Consider the following 18,970-nt stretch of genomic DNA (forward strand, 5'->3'; position numbering starts at 1 on the left):
ACTTTGATGAGCCCAACTTTTAACAGGTTTGTTATTTTATGCATGTTGGAATACTGTGTCTTTGACAATTACCAAAGGTGTCCAGTGCCTTTAATGTAAGTTTTAAAATGGATTTTCAATTATTATTATCATTATTATATACCACTCTGACAGTACAGCCTGATTATGATATTAAAGCATGAATTCTACGTACTGACAGCATGCATACCGAGCACGTGCAGTCTTCAACCTATGAGTATTCTTTTGTATATGATTGATAGCACACTGTGAAGCCATATGTGTTTGACAAGAGACGCACTGCTTCAGTGAACACTCAAAATTGAAATCATTAATGTCGATTCCTAATAACATCCAACAGTGAGCCACATTTTAAATGTATAGTTTTTTTTCTCACAAATGTCAATGGTACCTACACAACATTTAGCGCTGTAAATTGGGTTTTACTGATTGACAGGTGCAAGATGGATGCCTTTTTAGCAGACAAGACAAAATTAGCTATTAAGGTAGCGGTACAAATGCATGTTTTAAGGGTTTATCGGCAACCATGTTGTTTATGAATAATGTACAATCTCATAAATTGTTTGAACGTCAAAGACTGAGATCTTATTGTGGCAGTCATAAATGAAAACACTGCTTACAAATATCCGAACATCATCTGATGATGACTTTTGGAACCTCTCAACGTCCATCCAAGAAAATAATTGGTCTAGAAGCATCCTGTTCTGCCCTAATTGGGTTATTAGTAATTAGACGTTTTCTTTAAGATGTTTTTTGTTCTTCCGTTGATCTGCAAAGTATCTCATTATGTTTTCTCTGACGATGCACCACAACAACTTCAATGAGGGTATACACTCGAGAGATCATTTCACCGATGTGAACTAGTACAAAAGTGACAACCTTTCACTTTCTAACGGACCATTTGTAATCATTGTTTATTATGCATCAGTCTGGAGGAGATATGGGGGGGGGGGGGGTAATAACTTGTTTTCTTAATTCTTAATGTCTGATGGATGTCTGTATATCATATCTTATTATTAAAATAAATTCCAGCTCCAGGCATTCTTTGAAAATCCAAAGTTATTTTTGCAAAATGAGAACAATTGTAAATACATAGAAAAGCAACTAAATGAAGCTTGGTTCACACATCTATCAATTTGTATCAAATATCACGCACTGAAAACAGCTGCTAGGCCCATTCCCATTTGTTTTTAAGCATAATAAATTTGCTTACCAAAATAAGGTTACCCGCCAAAATATCATGGCACATGAAAGAATTAAGCACCACTAGAAGAATTAAGCACCAATGCCTGCTTAATAACCAGCTTTATGAATTTGGGCCTCTGACTAAATATACTTGCTTTAAAAGGTAAACTTGCTTTAAAATAAATGAGTTTGCTAAGCAAATTTAATCAGGGTGCCAGTCGCAGCATACAGTAACATGATGTTTTAAAGGATTTGCGTACTTTTTGTAACACAAAACACAATGTCAACAGATTTACATTAAACTTACACCGTTTGAAGTTAATGATACTAGAAAGCTTCCTTGAAAATATTAGATGCTAAAGTACTGTGGTTTTTGAAGAATGAGTAAAACACTGTCATGAAAATATGTGTTTACATGCTAAAATAATTTTTGTCTCATGATTAGTGAGAGGAAAATTATTTTCATGACATTGTTTTACTCATTTCTCAAAAACTACAGCACCTCAGCAAGTAATATTTTCAGGGAAGCTTTCTACTATCATCATTATCTTCAAACTGTGTAAGTTATGTAAATCTGTAGACATCCCAAAAAGTACATAGACCCTTTAAGCTCTTCAACATGATTTTTCTGAGAAATATTGTAGAATTTTGTACTTCTCAACCTTGACCCCTGTCAGTTGTGTACGTAGGTAGATGCTTAAATGACAATTATCTTTCTATTAAAATTGCATTTTCCAAAACTCTCACAAAACTCAAACCTTGACAGACATGAAGCGAGAAAACTTGCACGCAAGCATCCAAATTACTTTAACTCAAGAAATACTTGAAATAATGTCTTTTTAACGTCATTGTACTGTGCAGGTATCCATGGTTACGGTAAGTCGTCTTTCCATTACCTTCTTCTCAGACTAAAGAGAGGCTCTCAGCATCGAGATATTCTCGCCAATCTTGACTGTCGTACACTTTAGTCAGATTGTATGCAGACAAAAAGGAAAATTCTATTAGCGATTTGGAACGTGTATACTTTTGTTTTAATAGTGTAATGTGAATGCTTGGGGAGGGGAGGTGAGAGCAGGGTATGTACTACAATCAATATATTTATATCGGGTATTAAATCATTCAAAAGTAGTCTCTTAAAAGACAGATGTATAATAAGAAAACAGGGATGTTAAATCTTGGGGGTTTTTCTTCCTTTTTTTGCAAAGTCATCTCAAGCAAGAATGAATTATAAACAGGCCATAATGTTTATTCTCTTTTTTTTGTAGTAAGTAAAATTTATTTTGCTGTGTTCAAATTGTAGACCTTGTTTTGTTTTTATCATATTGTATTTATTATTTTGATATATTTAGTCGTGTGTATGTCTGTACTCTGTATGAATCTTAGGCCCACAGCTGACCAGTATTCTACCTTAAAGGCAGTGGACACTATTGGTAATTACTCAAAATAATTATTAGCATTATACATAAAACCTCACTTGGTAACGAGTAATAGGGAGAGGTTGATAGTATAAAACATTGTGAGAAATGGCTCCCTCTGAAGTGACGCAGTTTTCGAAGAAGAAGTAATTTTCCACGAATTTGATTTCGAGACCTCAGATGTAGAACTTTAGGTCTCGAAAACAACCATCTAAACGCACACAATTTCGTGTGACAAGGGTGTTTTTCTTTCATTATTATCTCACAAGTTCGATGACCGATTGAGCTCAAATTTTCACAGGTTGATTATTTTATGCATATGTTGAGATACACCAACTGTGAAGGCTAGTCTTTGACAATTACCAATAGTGTCCACTGCCTTTAATGTTGACTGCACACATTTAAAACAGGTTCATAAATGTTCTTTATGCAGCCGTATCCACATCAATCACCAGAATGGGTAATGTATGGAATTATTCACGGGACGATATCGCGTGGAGGGACCCATGAGAACGTTGTTCAAGCATGGGATTGTCTCTTAATGTAGGTGCGTAGAGCTGAAGAGAGCATAGTGGGAGATCTATCTATTTGTCTATGGTGGCCCTCAGCGAGACTCCAGTAGTGAAGGATTTCTCTCGTACATGTATAGCGGAGCAAAATGCTATGCAAAATGCATCAGTTGCTACTAAATACACATCAATTTAAGCATTCAGTGTGCATTCAAAATTTGTGTTCAGTCAAAATACTTTGCTATGCAAGAGTGCTGGGCTCAATTTCATAAAGCTGTTAAGCAGAAAATACTGCTTGACAAATTTCTTTGCATGATTAGCAAAAATGAGTAAAAATTGCATGCTTAGCTTTTTGAGGTATGGCTGACGTGATACCCGCGTCATACGCAGCGACTGATACCACGCTCACCCTGAACATTGGTGTTCAATACTAAAGGTTTACGTGTAAACGCTGCATCGCCTAAAAAATGCGCACTTCACTGAATAACACACGCTCTATTTCTATGGTCAATACGCACAAATTTACCCAAACCTAGTATTAGTGTTGTAGCATTGTGTCCGCCATACATGTATCTCAAAAAGGCTTATGTAATTTTGGCTACTAAACTTTTTCTGGTTAAGCAATATTTTTGCTGTGCTTAGCAATTTTTTGTGCAAACTGTTCCCTGCCTAAGTATAACGGATCATACAGTGGGAGATCAATGACTGTTAGTAATGGATTCAAAAGGATAAAAGAACATATACATGTACCTTTTTGTATTCCATATCCACTATAAAGATTGAGGAAGCGCCCGCCGTAAGTAATATTAATGAGATGGTTATTTATAAGAAATGCCACTGACATTGTTTAGTTCCCTGTCTGGAATCATGAATACTGATTCTAAATACTATAAAGGTGTCAGGCTAACGACTTTCTAGCCTCAGTGTGGCATTGGTTTTAAAGAGGGGGTGATAAAGATGGCCTTGCCAACTCTCACTTTTCTATATGTTTAAATGACACTAGACAATAAACTAACAAAAAACTATGAATATAAAAAAAAAGGGCTTGCATTAGCATATTATTATGAATGAAATTCTTGAGATCAATTCAGAATCAAGCAGTGTGCATCATTGACCAAACACCTGAGTGAGCGTGTGAATTTGACCTATTGAGCTCCACTCCAGTGATTTACCATGGAGGTTCCATATTGTGGCCCGGTCGCCAAGGGAAAAAGGCAATGTTAATCATAACTCAACGGTTACTAGAAAGCCGTCTATGCAATGCATCAGGGCACACCTTTACGGTTTGACTGTATTGTGCAGCGTAACAATAGAGGGAGACCGTGTTGGGGAGTTTATAATGCAGTACGGTTCAACCTGGCTTGCTGTGTGCTCTGCATGACTTCATCATAAAACAAAATTTCATTAGAAGACGATCAGAGCATACTGATCGAAATGTCGAGTTGAAACCAACGGTTCTTTTCAGAACCACCCCAACCCATTAGAGAAGTCATCATATGGTGTTACCACAAACCTTTCTATATAAAATTTCATTGGAAAACAGAGTTCCTCAAGGTTTTTAGAACAGAGAACATTACTTTTGTAATTTTTGTCATTCAGCTACCAAAGATTTTTACTGTGGGGCAATCTTTAGACGCGAATTAAATTTTGGAAGTTGGCTGAAGACTGCTGAAATGAAACAAGGTCTAATAGATGTTTTCCACTTGGTGTTTATCTTGGGTTTAAAAGCCCAACTGGGCAGTCTGTAGAATATTAAATGGTTTTATCTTGATGACTTTTGTGGAATTTAGTAATAAACTGCTCTTTCTGCTCATGTTTTTATTCTGTATTGTATGTGACTGTACAGACGGATACAAGGGAAATCATTCTGTTTCACAGATTTGTACACACATTTTACATTATCAAGTAATATATCAACCAAACTTAGTAAAAAATATTAACAGAAAGGCCCTGATTCTGGGGTAATCACAATAGAATATCTATAAAAAATTCCCCACAGAAAAACAATGTGATATTAATTTATTGACAGGGATCATCTTGAAAAATCAGTCAATCTGAGGGGATGATTTTCATTACAGTCCATTTGAAGGCTACTTCATGATGGGACTATACTAGACTATCCATGGAATACTGACGAGACATACCACCAAGCTTTACAACTAATACACAATATGGCTGGGCTGGACAGATGGTACAAATAATTAGAGACTGCTATCAATATAAACCATAACCTTTCTGGGCCAACACAAAAGTGGAAGACAATTCCAGAGTGGATTTCAAGAGTTCGTTTCCTTTAAAGGGTTTTGACACCTTTTGCAGATCAAGTTTTTCGGACAAGACATGAATCCCTACTCACTGTGAATGAAGATGTGTGTAAATAGTTTACATGTAGAAGTTTCAGCTTCATTAGTTGTCAAGTTTTTGAGGGGGAAAAATGTGAAAATCACAGAGCAATGTTTTCAGGAGAGTCTTGTAAATATGGTTGTACACATAGTGTACGTGGTAAAACACTGTTTGTCCCCTAGGACAAAATTTTTTTTGGTGATATTGTTTTACTAACTTCTCAAAAACTACAGCACCTCAACAAGTAATATTTTTGACAAGCTTCTACCACCATTATCTTTAAACTGTGTAAGTTTAACATAAATCTGTGGACATTGTGTTCTGTGTAGTACAAAAAAGTACCCACACCCTTTAAATAGTGTTCTCCTTTTGGCATCCTCCTCAATTCAGTTCATACCTTGAAGATGAAATCTCACACTGCTTGAGCTCCTTTCATATTCCAGAGGCAAGAGTCACCGATGACTGTAAGAAACTAGGATCATATTTGAAGAAGTTTAAATGTAAATTGAAATACATGTAATATCAAATTCCCCATTTGGAAACTCTTGAAGATTTGTATGAGAAGCATTTGTGAACAATACTCTCAGTGCTGGAGAAGTAATTTCTTGTAGTGTAATCACATGATGGGCAGATATGGAGTCAAGGACAAAATGCATGTTTTGAATTGTTCTGGTAAACTGCATTTTTGTGGCATTGAAACCTTGAATTCATTTCAAATGAGGTAATCATTGAACCATGGAGGAAGGAAGAGAAGGTGCTCGAACGAAGGGACTTCAAAAGTCGAACCCATGGTACTGCGGTCGTTTAACAACACCACGTACTAATCACCCACATACCTTATACAAACAATGGCGACCTGGAGTATGTGAGTTTGCGCGTGCGCACTTGGTTCTTCACTCAACCATGGTGTCGTATGTCGTATGGATATTATACAGAAAAAAACACTTGTTTGAGACCTGATAAAAATTGTGTACACTTTCGCCCACCAAATCGAAAAACACAATTGAATACCAACCACCCTCGTGTGCTAATACCCAAATTTTGAACCACCGCTAGTGAAGGGAAAGTCACAATAATTTTAAAATATGCCATGATATTTCCGTGAAAAACCTCAAACAGTAAATAAAAACGTGTATGTTCACAATTCTTGTCTCCAATAATTCAACTTTACACGAAGGCAACGGCGCAGACTGGCGGTACCACACCTTCTGTACAAAGAGATCTAATCCTGCTCGTTAATCGGCCGTCCAGCTGGAGGTCTCCTATCTTTTTCCACTGCTCAGACAGGGGCATTGTCAAGGTATTCTTTTCTTACTCTGCGGTTTTGCCGGTCGTTCGAGCTCCTTCTCTTCCATCCTCCATTATTGAACCAAATTGACAGGTCTTGTACAATAGGTGCATATAATCATGCCCCAAAACTCTGGCTGGTGTCAATAGTAAAAATTATATACTCCACACCCACGATAAACGGAGCACAATGCATACACGTGTACAATCCTGCACAATAACTGCGAATTGACACACCTTCTTACGAGAGATTGGAAAGAAATATGTCAATACAAAAAAAACAGAGAGGAGGATGGCCTTTAGCTTTCAATCCTTCATAAGAGGTGTACACTTTTATGTATTACAATCACACACAAAAAACATTTATAGCAAACAAAGAAGGCATCTAGAATTTGTTTTCTTCAAAAATATAGCCAATCAAAATCGAACAAGAAAATCTAACATTTTATGTCCTTTGATCCATGCATATATGAACCTTTGTACTGAATATGTGACATTTAATGCAAGGACTTCCTTATAAACCTCCAAGTCTAATCCTTTATTTTATGCTTGACTCATTTGGATTCTCTCTTCTTTACACACAGTGGAATACGTGTCTGTTTTTATTTAAATGGTTTGTACAACTGTGTAAACACCTTCAAATGATAGTAATATATTATGGGGTGTATATATAGCTGTGTAGGCATGGTTGACCAAGCGACTAGCTGTTTATACACTCATTTATAACCAGAACTCAAGTCAGAAATTCACTTTTAGATTTAAGCAATTTTTTCCCCCTCTAAATTAAAATTAGTTACAGAATTTTAATGTCTAAGAAATTTTGTGTAGCATCATACTTCCACAAAATTACAAATTTCACATATTCACCCGTATTTTTAAAAACTTGATGTTTATCTAATTTTTTAAGGAAAATAAAAATGATAATAAACTCATTTTTAAAGACACATTTATTGAAAAAAACAAAAACATTCCTTATTTTTTTCTTGGTTTGCAAAAATATAAAATTAATTTTATTAAAATCATGAAGATGATTCCTCTATCAGCTTCATTTACATGGTTTTGATTTGAGTATTACTTGGTTTATTTCGCATAACCATAATTTGTGATAGGACTTCTCTGCACAAACCGTGCATTATTAACATATTAATATGGACCAGCACACCATCTGCGCTAAACATCAAAGAGAAACCTAGACCATTCTCCTAGACTGAATGAGACTAACAGCACGGTCCATAGTTCGCACACCATATAAAAAGCATCCACATTTTCTGGCTTGAATTAGTGAGTAACCCATCCCTGTACATCAGGCCCTGTGGATATTTCTGTTGTATAGCCTTATTTGGTCGTTACTTGACTTGGCAAATATTCACAAGATGGATTGAGTAGAGCAATACAAAAGCAAACATGTCAACATTTAAACAACAGGGCTTGACCTAGATTGAGCCTGTTGGAGATTTCCAAATAACAAATTATTAAAAACAAAGTGCTTTCTGAAAACAAGAATAACAAGAACCCATTCCCCTGTGTGTATTAGAGTCAAGGTTTGTATAAAGTGGGATCATTAAATTCCATTGACGTCTATTCCCTTTTATGGTCAAAAGGCTCAGTTCCACACATATTTTCCCCATGTAAAATCTGTCATTTATTTCAAGTTTTGTTTAAAGGAACACATTGCCTTGGATCGGACGAGTTGGTCAAAACATAAGCGTTTGTAACCGTTTTTTATATAATGCATATGGTTGGAAAGATGTTTTAAAAGTAGAATACAATGATCCACACAAGTTTGCCTCGAAATTGCGTGGTTTTCCTTCTACTGTGCGAACTAACACGGTCGGCCATTTATGGGAGTCAAAATTTTGACCCCCATAAATGGCCGACGTGTTAGTCGACGAGGTAAAAGGAAAACCACGCAATTTTGAGGCATGTTTGTGTGGATCATACTTTTACAACATCTTTCTACCCATATACATTTTATAAAAAATTGTTACAAACGCTTTTCAAAGACCAACTCGACCGATCCAAGGCAATGTGTTCCTTTAAATATTTTGTAAATATTTAACTCTTGTCTGTTTTTAAAGACACTGGACACTTTTGGTAATTGTCAAAGACCAGTCTTCTCACTTGGTGTATCTCAACATAAATGCATAAAATAACAAACCTGTAAAAATTTGAGCTCAATTGGTCATCGAAGTTGCGAGATTATAATGAAAGAAAGAACACCCTTGTCACGCGAAGTTGTGTGCTTTCAGATGCTTGATTTCGAGACCTCAAATTCTAAATCTGAGGTCTCAAAATCAAATTTGTGGAAAATTACTTCTTTCTAGAAAACTGCAATACTTCAGAGGGAGCCGTTTCTCACAAAGTTTTATACTATCAACCTCTCCCCATTACTCGTTACCTAGTAAGGTTTTATGCTGATAATTATTTTGAGTAATTACCAATAGTGTCCACTGCCTTTAATGGTGTCATTGTAGAGGTTTGTTTTTTACTGGCGTGATTTGCATATTTATGTGTGAAGTACATCACAGACCAGTAACGGTTTAATTGAATTGTGAATTGCAATTAAATTCCAAGTGCTTGTAGTATGTATTTGTTCTCCCGACTACACACAAATGCACTTGGCATTTTTTCATTAAAGTAAATTGCACACATTCTGAACAGCTTTATGCTGTGCATCAGCGTCTGTTGTTTTAAGGGTATGGTTTTATAGCACTCATTGAAAAACCTGATACATTCAGATGTGTGAATAAAGCCCCTTTCACACGAGAGCATTTAAGCAAGGGTTCCTTGCTAAATGTAAATATAGTTTTATTTTTTTTTAAATGTACGTCGTGTGAAAGGACAATAACTGTTTCTACTGTCCAGCTTCTCTTGCAAAATCTTGTCAAACATTGCTACATTTTACAACCATACTAAAATTCAGCAAAAGACCCCAGTTACATTGTGTCGTGTGAATAGCACTTAAGGCGACGCTACATGTATGAAAAACCCATTTCGTGGTTTTGCATTCCCGTCTGACTTTCAAAATCACCCGACTAAATTAATGTTATTCCTTTTATGTCTCAAATTGTTTTAAAAAGGGCAAGAATTACTAATGAAAGTGAATCAAACTCATCAGACCAACAAATAATTTGTTGTCAATTAAAACGTTCAGACAGGTTGACCTGGTTTTTTTTTTATGGCTTCTTGTTATTCTCTTCTTTTTCTAGCATCATTTTAATGAGTAGTTTTATTGATTCGTTTGCTCATATGTTGGTTTATTTTATGGCAGACGTGCGTGCAAAACTGTATGCAAAGCATCCAGGAGCCTTAAAATTGAATTTAGTCCACGTATTTGTAAAATTTGTATTTACATAGTAGCAAGTTAAAATTTATGACAAATTTTCTTGGAATTTAAGTAATAATAAACCTTTTAAATTATGTTAAATTGCCAACATTTTTTTAACATAAATAATAGTCATAATTAAAAGAACATGTTTGTGAATTTTCAGGAAAAGGACTTGCAAACTGACAAACATTTTAAAGCAGAACATTTGTCTTCAATGCGCCTTGGTGTCTCATGTACAAGATGTCTACAGTTGAGTTAATGTGAATCTAAGATCAATTACAGACATACATCATGTTGCCCCCCTCTGTCCTCTTCACTAAGACAAACAACGATCACCATTTTCTAACCCCTCTTTTTCCTCATTACGATTAATCTTCTGTACTTGTCGTATACTACACACGTGTGAGTAAATTTCCGTGTACCGTTTTGATGCCTGGTGCCCTGGACATCTTAGAAATAATGCAAATAAGGGAGGGGATGGTAGTGTGTGTTGTATGCATGCTACGCTGTCGTCATCATCAGCATTGAGCCAGCCCTAGGTTTAGCAAAGTAGGGAATAAGTAATCGGGATTCGTCTCAAGGCTTGTGTGCTTGGCAACGAGGGGGGGGGGGGGGTTGTGGGCTCTTGACTGCATCTCCTCTACTCTCTACGCTCCTCACCTCCCCTGTAATGTTTTCTGATGACTTGTTCTGTTGTTCCAAGATGACAGTCTAGTAGTCAATATAAGCGATTACGGTTTCCCAACAATTAGTGTTTTCGACAGTCAATACAATGTTCTAGGAAGTATAAGCAGACCTAAATTATATGAAGCCTAATTTGTTTTTGTTTTTTAATACTGTTGCCATCTTTTACATCAGAATATCAATAAGATGCATTTTAAATTGTTGTCTTGTCTAAAATGTTTCTCTCTCACCGTGTAAAAAAGTGAAGCCCTATATTCAGTTAATTATTTCAGTAGATTATATTACCTACACTCCGTCCATTAGGCGTACACCGACTTCTGACTAACCGACTAGCCTTCTAGACTGCAGATTGTGGATATTTCTGCCACTTGACATCTAGATTTTGTTATACTGATTTTAAACACTTCAACTACCACAAAATGTTGAGTCATTTTTAAGAAGACTATTTTCTGCATTCATTGGATAGAAAATGCATACAAATTCCTAACATTTCTGCAAAAGCAACGGGCGACCTAGAAATCTATGATAAAACATTTTCTAATTAAATATTTTATGATCTATCCACACATTAATTTTAAACACCAATCTTGTTCTCTCAGCAACTGACTAAATTACATGTAGTATACACTATGCTGAAATATCTCACCAAAAATTATAATAAAAGTAAATAAAAAAATAATGGTAAAAAAAGAAGAACATCAGTAATTGGTTTGTGGTAACACTATAGTGTATTTTTCTGTGTAGATTATGTTCTTTTTAGACCAAAATTCTTGTTCAGTAGTTACTACCTCACAGTTTATTTTTTTGTAATTCGGGAGACTTAGCAAACCATTCAGAGCTCATCAAAAATACAGGATTTGCTATTCGATGTTGACTGGGCAGGAAACCAGCTCAGACATTTTGTTTACAAATTCCCTGGCATTCAATTCAATGTGTAAACATAGGTCTACTTTTGAACACCAGATGCCCTTTGCACAGGCACAACAAAACACTCAAGACTTGTGTCTCTCCTTTGTCCTTTCACATCAAAATCACACATGCTTAATATTAAAAAATTACACAATCAAAACACTGTGGTTTACTGGTACTGATATTTAACAACAGTCTATCAGTTATGCTTTGATATTGAAGGACACCCACACTGATTCTTGCTCAGTGCGGAGAAGAAATAAATCCGGAAAAAAAATCCATATTTTGTTCCAGAACCACATTTATATTCCATTGTGCATAGAAACAAACATTGATTGAGCGTGAAATACACTCACAGTGTTTTGGATGCTCTTTTATAAATATTGTCATGTTTTGACTGGTGTGATGTCTGGCTGTGTGCATCCCATTTTTCATGAAGGAAAAAGAGAATCTTGAGCACAAGCAAAGATAAAATTAATGATCAACAAATTTAATTTTATAAACAATAATCATACATGTTTGACAGAAAAACCAGAAAAAACACTAGCTTGATTGACTAACTTGTGGAAACCATAAGCTGGACAAATTTACATAACACTATTACAGCATTATGCTCGGACTCCAAAATGATAAATAGGAGCGTTGTTGTTTGATGAATTCAAAGGAATGATTGTAAGTACAACATAAACACAGTTTTTGTTCCCTGAGGGGACAGCATTACAATGAATTAGTTTTACACACACTGGTGGATTTCTTAAGCACTGTTATCCAGGTTTTCCAAGTTATTAAAATGCAAATTATAAACAACGCTTGTGGTAGGCCAAATTGGCATTTTATGCACATTTTATGATCTCATTTTTGTAATGTATAGAAAATTTTGCTGTGATTAGTTGAGGTCATTTTGGGGGTCAGGCTGTTTCGATGTATTTAAATCAAGGGCAGAGGCGATAGGCCTGGAGTTTGATGAAGGCCATCTGAGCGTGGCCTCTGTTGCCCTGGTCTTTGCCATGGTGCCCCATCAACATTTTCCATAGACTTCAAGATTTTCCAAAATGAAGTACCTTTTGCAAAATAAAAATGGTTGCGCTCATGAAGATAAAATTCCAGGATGGATGATTGTATTTCAAGCTCTATGAACCAAGTTTTACTTTAGTCATTGACCGACAGTTTAAAAATCTTGGAAATGAGTAAAATTAGATGTTGGTATAACCGCCATCATATTTTTAAAATAAGCTCAAATCTTTGTAGCATACACTTTATTAAAATTTAATAACTGTGCCCAAGTAACTTAAGTTGATCTTGCGCAGATTTATGTTATCTTAATACAGTACTTGGGGCAAAAGAAGATGACATGAAAACATTAAAAGTGTAAATAATGATAACAGTTTGTGGGCAAGGGTGTGTAAAGAAAAGCCTATTAAAATGATAACGAACTGAGTAAGTAAACACTGATAAAGGTTATTGGCAGCTGAGATTGAGCATGGCTGCAAATAGTTCAGGAGGGTATCCGGTTTGCTGTTTGTTATTTCTGCACTGCATTCCAGACACCATTAAAAGATGCTAGCCTTTTATTTAGTCTTAATTGTCTGGTATAACAAAAGAGCCGGTTTGAGTACCTTGCTCGTTGGTAAAGCTTTTATTGTGTCTTAAAATGTTGCTACCTTTATCTGTTTTTAAGGTTTTCGTGCAACTGCACGAACAACTTTTTAAAATTCTGTTTGATGTATTTTTATACCATTGAACAAGTTACAATTTCATGGCACTTTTAATCACATAATTTTGTGCTTGTAAAAACATGTATGACACCATGTATTAACACGCTATTCTTTTATAGATTATTGTGTGTAGCTTGTAGTGTATTTTAACGACCGAAATGATTTTCCCATCGGAGACAATAAAGTAAATTGCATTATATTACGTAGTTCCACAACAAGAGTCACAAAATTGGGACCAGCTACACTCTCAAGATTGTTAAGTGAACGAAGGTAAACTACTCAGTGTGGTTGCACATTTGACCACCGTTTCCCTAAAGAATATACGCCTCGGTCAGAAAATCCTTGGGTACTTTTCAGATGATATAATAAATTTGACAAAAGAATAAGTTTTGCCAATCCTTTTTTTCACACCCAAGGTCCTATTGCCACTTTATCTTTGTTCACCTCATCACAACAAACAACCTAAAGGCTTTATGTAAGAGATAAAAATCAGATTCAACACAATACTTGCAAGTGAAGGCAAATGAATAATAACCTCAGCTAATTTATGGCATTGTGGTCTATCAAACAACTACATTTATCATCAGTAAAAATTATCCACACTTGGGGGTGCGGCTGTACAGAGTTTGCATTTGTAGAGCTCCTAACAGATCTGTTGAACTGTAACACCATGGATCATTTTACATCACAACAAAATCTGCAGATTTTTCTCGAACAAGTTTGTCCCAGACAACAATTACTACGTATGACAAAGGGATCTTGAATTATGACCTGTATCAAGAAATAAACTGTCAACTGTGGGAAATGAATGCAGGTCTGATAATCAAGGATTGGGCAACTGCCCACAGTCCTTGTCTTGCTGCCCATTGAAATGTTCCAATAGAAATACTAAATGACAGAACACTTTGGAGGGGAAAAACAGAAATCACAGTTTATATTTTTGTCAAGTTCTTGTAAAGTGTAAAAAGTTATAATTTTAAATGGGTTTATCGCTCAGAAATCCACATTACATAATTCCAAATGTTTAAATGATGTTCATATTAATTATGTTTTTGTTATGTCAGAAAAGTACATCATAATATTTGAATATTTCATTAAAAAAATCCAATGACAACTTTCCATACTGCGCCACCACTTCTTCACTCATTTTTACAAAAAGGGATAGGGGTAAATTAAATATTATTTCACATATGGAACGAAAAAGTAGTGGTGCCATACAGAAATACATAGTAAAAACTGCCCGAACTGGATACAAACGTGGTATTACCAAAAAAAATAAAGTTTTGCATAAGACTCACAAGTTTTATCAAAGGTAAAGTTTATAAAATATAATTATAATAATGTATGCAAACAATTGCTAATGCAAATGGAAATGCCATACCAACTGAACAACTGTACACTGACCTTGGCATGCATGTAATCAAGAAGTGAGTTGGTCAGTGCTATAGCTCCATGGTCAGTGCTATGGCAAAATCACTCAATTCAAAGCACATGTATTGGAAGAAATAACCACAAAGTGACAACATTGTAATAAAATTAAAAAGGATATGGCCAACACACAAGCTGGATGCACCAAACTCGAGGTTTTGATGTTTGACTAAAATACCTGAACACCTTATCGTGGAGTCCAGGGAAGGGTAGATCCTCCTCACCACTCCCAGACGACATACCGTCTTCGTCCATTGCCTCCGGGTCAAACCCCACCGAACCTTCCCCGGTAGGGCTTGACCGTTCACCATCACCCAGATCACCCAGTGAAGAGTGGGGGGACTTCGGTGGTGAACCCCGCCGTCCCATGGTCTGTTCACCCGGTACACGTATCCTAACTGAACCGCCCCGTCGTGAGGGACGGTGGGCCTCTTCATCCTCAGACATATTTCCCTTGTTTTCTCACTCCACTCCTTAGAATCGTGGCTGTGTGTATTCGAGGATACCTTTCCCCGGGAGGGACCATTAAAATCAATCTTCAGACGAAGAGCCAAGTTGAGAAATCCAGGAAATAATTGCATGTGTCGAGTTCCACCATCCACCCACACTGTTGTTTGGCACGCGTCTCTTTGAACACGTTCTAATCCAAGGTTTCTCCCACAGAAAAAAAATCGACAGGGTTTATAAGCACTGATCCGCTTATCCTAAACGACAGGGTGTAAACCACATCCTTTTCTTCTCCTCCAAGTGCTTGTCTTTTTGATTACACACCGACAACTCGCAACATCATGTTCAACATTCCACACTGGCTGCTTCCATAGTCAAAGTCATTACCTCCTCAGAGTGAGTCCCAACATTGCGGTTTTCAAAGCAGTGACTTTTTCTCCATCCTCCATCATCATCCACTGATTTGAGAAGATTACATCACGCATAGATCCAGAGCTCATTTGTAACTGGACAAGGAGTAAATCCCACGTAGTCGTGTTGACTCAACAAGGAACATTTTTCCAAGGAATTTGGCGCTGAGATACCTTGAAATTTGTCCTGATTTTAGGGTGAAAGAGAGGGTGATGGACCGACCAGCTCTCTCTACTTAACTCTGTGTGTGTGGGATGTGGGTACCGTTGCCTTTTTTGTGTGTACACACGCGCAGCCGGTACGTACAATACACAACAGCTGATTTGTGTGATACTTCAATGCTGAGAAATGCTCGCTCATCGACTCGCTGTGTTCAATACTGCGCGCGTGTGTGTGTGTGTGCCCTTGCACGTGCACGCCTAGCCCGTCCGTGAGTGCGCAGTGCGGGTGGTTTGGTCGCAACGCAACGACCTCATCACCACACGTTGGTTGCTGTTGCTCGGCGACAGTCTAGCCGGGGGAAAAATGCGACAGAGGGCGGCTTTTCACTTTTGGATGTGTATTTTAGTTTAATATTTGTATATAATGTGTATTTTGCTAAAGAAGTAATTCTACAAGATAAGATAAGATAAGATGATGATAAGAAATTTATTATCCCACACTGGAGAAATTAAAACTGGCCTTGATTCAAACAGTAAAGACAAAAACACATAAAAACAGTGTATAATAATTAGCAGACAGAGTAATTTAAATGAAACAATAAGCTATATAAAGTAATTACATGTTTTTTATTTAAACTGATACAGACCCACTGTGTTTGACTGAATAATGTTAAAATATTTCAATTGAAAGATTCACTTCCTGACGTTTTTTTTCTTCACTTTTTAATGTTTGTTTTTCTTCACTTGTTGATGTGTATTTTATTTTCACTTGTTCATGAGTATTAATTTGCCAAACAAGTAATTACTGCACAGAGCCATCCAAAGATGTTGGTTGTGAATAATGTCCTATTGTCATTTAAAAAGTTCAAGTAACAAACAACAAGGGAAACTTTGACAATTTTATTTATTGGTCAACTAACTACATGTACAGTTTGTTTTTATTCAACCCAAAATTTGTGGTGGGGTGGGGTGGGTATGACAGTTAACAAGAAGTACAATGGTGGCAAGACGAATTCAAATTCATATAAATTTGAGCAATTTTTTATTTCATTTTAATATATATATATATATTGGTTGTTACTTTTGTACACAATGTCTTTAAAAGCAGGATACACTTGTGGTAGTTGTTAAAAACCAGTATCCTAACTTTGTGTATCCCAACATATGCACAGAATGACAAGCCTGTGAAAATTTGGGCTCAATATTGGTCATCAAAGTTGCAAGAAAACAAATTAAAGAAGCAACACCATTGTTACAAAGAGTTGTGCTTTCAGATGCCTGGGGAAGGTTTCATGTCTGTAACCTTTGTCAGATTGAATTTGTGGGTGAAAAATTACCTCATTCTAAGAAACTATGTTTCTTGACGGGGGACTATTTCTAATACTGTTTTATAATATCAACACCTTCACATTGCTCTTTACCAAGTAATTTTTATTGTCACTAACTTTTAGAGAAATTACCAAAAGTATACCCTGCCTTTAAATGTCTGATAAATGATTACCTTTTCATAAGATTAATAATATCCAAGAAAGTGAATTTCAGAAAGTAATTAAAATACCCTGAAGATCTTAATCAGTTTCTATTTTGGATTATTTACTAAAACTGCTCTCAAAGTTGTCTTTAATAAAAATCAAAGAAAATGGAGAATTATTTCAGAGCCTTCTTTTCTGTGAATAAAAGATGAGAGTGTTTCTGCCAATGACTGTCTGTTTTAATAATTTTCAACCAGTAATTATTTCATGCAATTGCAATCTCAATACCTAAACCATAAAAATTAATTAATTTAAACATTTGATCAAAAACCACAAACTCAACAACCCAATACAAAAGTAATTACTTTTTATTGATTTGTGATTGTAGAAGAAAATTATATTTCAGAGAAATTTTGAAGTGTTTTAGAGCACCATACTTATTAAGTCATTTTTAACATTAGGATTTTAATATTATTAACATGATGGAGAAACAATCTAGTAAGGTTTGCAGAAACACTACGTACATGAGTAGGATTTGAATAGTTTCATGGTGGAGATACAATCTAGTAAGGTATGAGTAACACCATGTACATGGGTAGGATTTGAAATTTTGCATAGTGAAGATACAATCTAGTAAGGTTTGCAGTAACACCATGTACATGAGTAGTATTTGAAACTTTGTATGGTGGAGATACAATCTAGTAAGGTTTGCAACAACACCATGTACATGAGTAGGATTTGAAACTTTGCATGGTGGAGATACAATCTAGTAAGGTTTGCAGTAACACCATGTACATGAGTAGGATTTGAATAGTTTCATGGTGGAGATACAATCTAGGAAGGTTTACAGTAACACCAGGTACATGAAGATAATCGGTTTATGAGTTACGACAGTTCCAAAAAGAACAAGTGGTGCAACACCTCAAATTTTTGACCATCTATGAGGAAAATGTTTGACTCTAAAGAATGAAGCTCTGGATAAGCTGAATGAAAAAAAGAAAACACACAAACACCTGACAACCAAACAAAACTCATGACATTATTTTGCACTCTTAGAATCACGTTTTTAAAATGTCCTCAAGCATCTTTAGAGGAAGCCTGAGAGTTACTTGTCAGGAGGTGGAAATAATAATCCCAAATGAAATAGAATAAGAGGAAATATGAAAACAAAAAGATGAAGTAAAAACACAATGAGGATGTCGTGAAAGTCTCAGTCGATGACCTCCTTACTCATAACAGGCAGTAAGCTCTTCAATGTCCGCCCACAGCGCTGACATTTCTGCTTAACCTATGATGGTTATAACACTGTTACTCTACATAATACCAATTACATTAATCACCTAGATAATGATACGCACAATAGCTGTTATTCAGATATTGGTGTCATTAGAGGAAATGTCAGACATGAGTCACAAGCTTTCTATGAAAAAAAAAAGATTCTTTAAAATATTTTATTATCTGATAAAAATCTAAGTAGATCCTTCTCATTTGATCGTGTTGTGTAACATTCACAACTCAAACTATTACATGGCCCAGGGGTGGATTTCACAAAGGTAGTCCTAACTTAGGACTAGTCCTTAGCAGTGCTAAGAGATAGGACTGGCCCTAAGTTAGGACCAGTAACTCATCCTAACTTAGGACTGGTCCTATCTCTTAGC

At 35.9% G+C, this 18,970-nt stretch overlaps 1 protein-coding gene across 7 annotated transcripts in view; it reads right to left on the bottom strand.

Moving 5' to 3' along the window:
- Positions 1-16,041, bottom strand: part of LOC139943847 (voltage-dependent T-type calcium channel subunit alpha-1G-like) — a 165,654-nt gene extending 149,613 nt beyond the window's left edge. For all 7 annotated transcript variants that reach the window (XM_071940690.1, XM_071940688.1, XM_071940693.1 and 4 more), the window contains exon 1: positions 14,943-16,041. In XM_071940690.1, coding sequence (XP_071796791.1) covers positions 14,943-15,268 — 326 coding nt within the window. In that variant the 5' untranslated portion in view covers positions 15,269-16,041. The remainder of the gene's footprint in view (positions 1-14,942) is intronic.
- Between the last annotated feature and the right edge of the window lie 2,929 nt (positions 16,042-18,970).

This window comes from Asterias amurensis, chromosome 11 (genome assembly GCF_032118995.1).
Source record: "Asterias amurensis chromosome 11, ASM3211899v1".
In the NCBI taxonomy this organism is placed as follows: domain Eukaryota; kingdom Metazoa; phylum Echinodermata; class Asteroidea; order Forcipulatida; family Asteriidae; genus Asterias; species Asterias amurensis.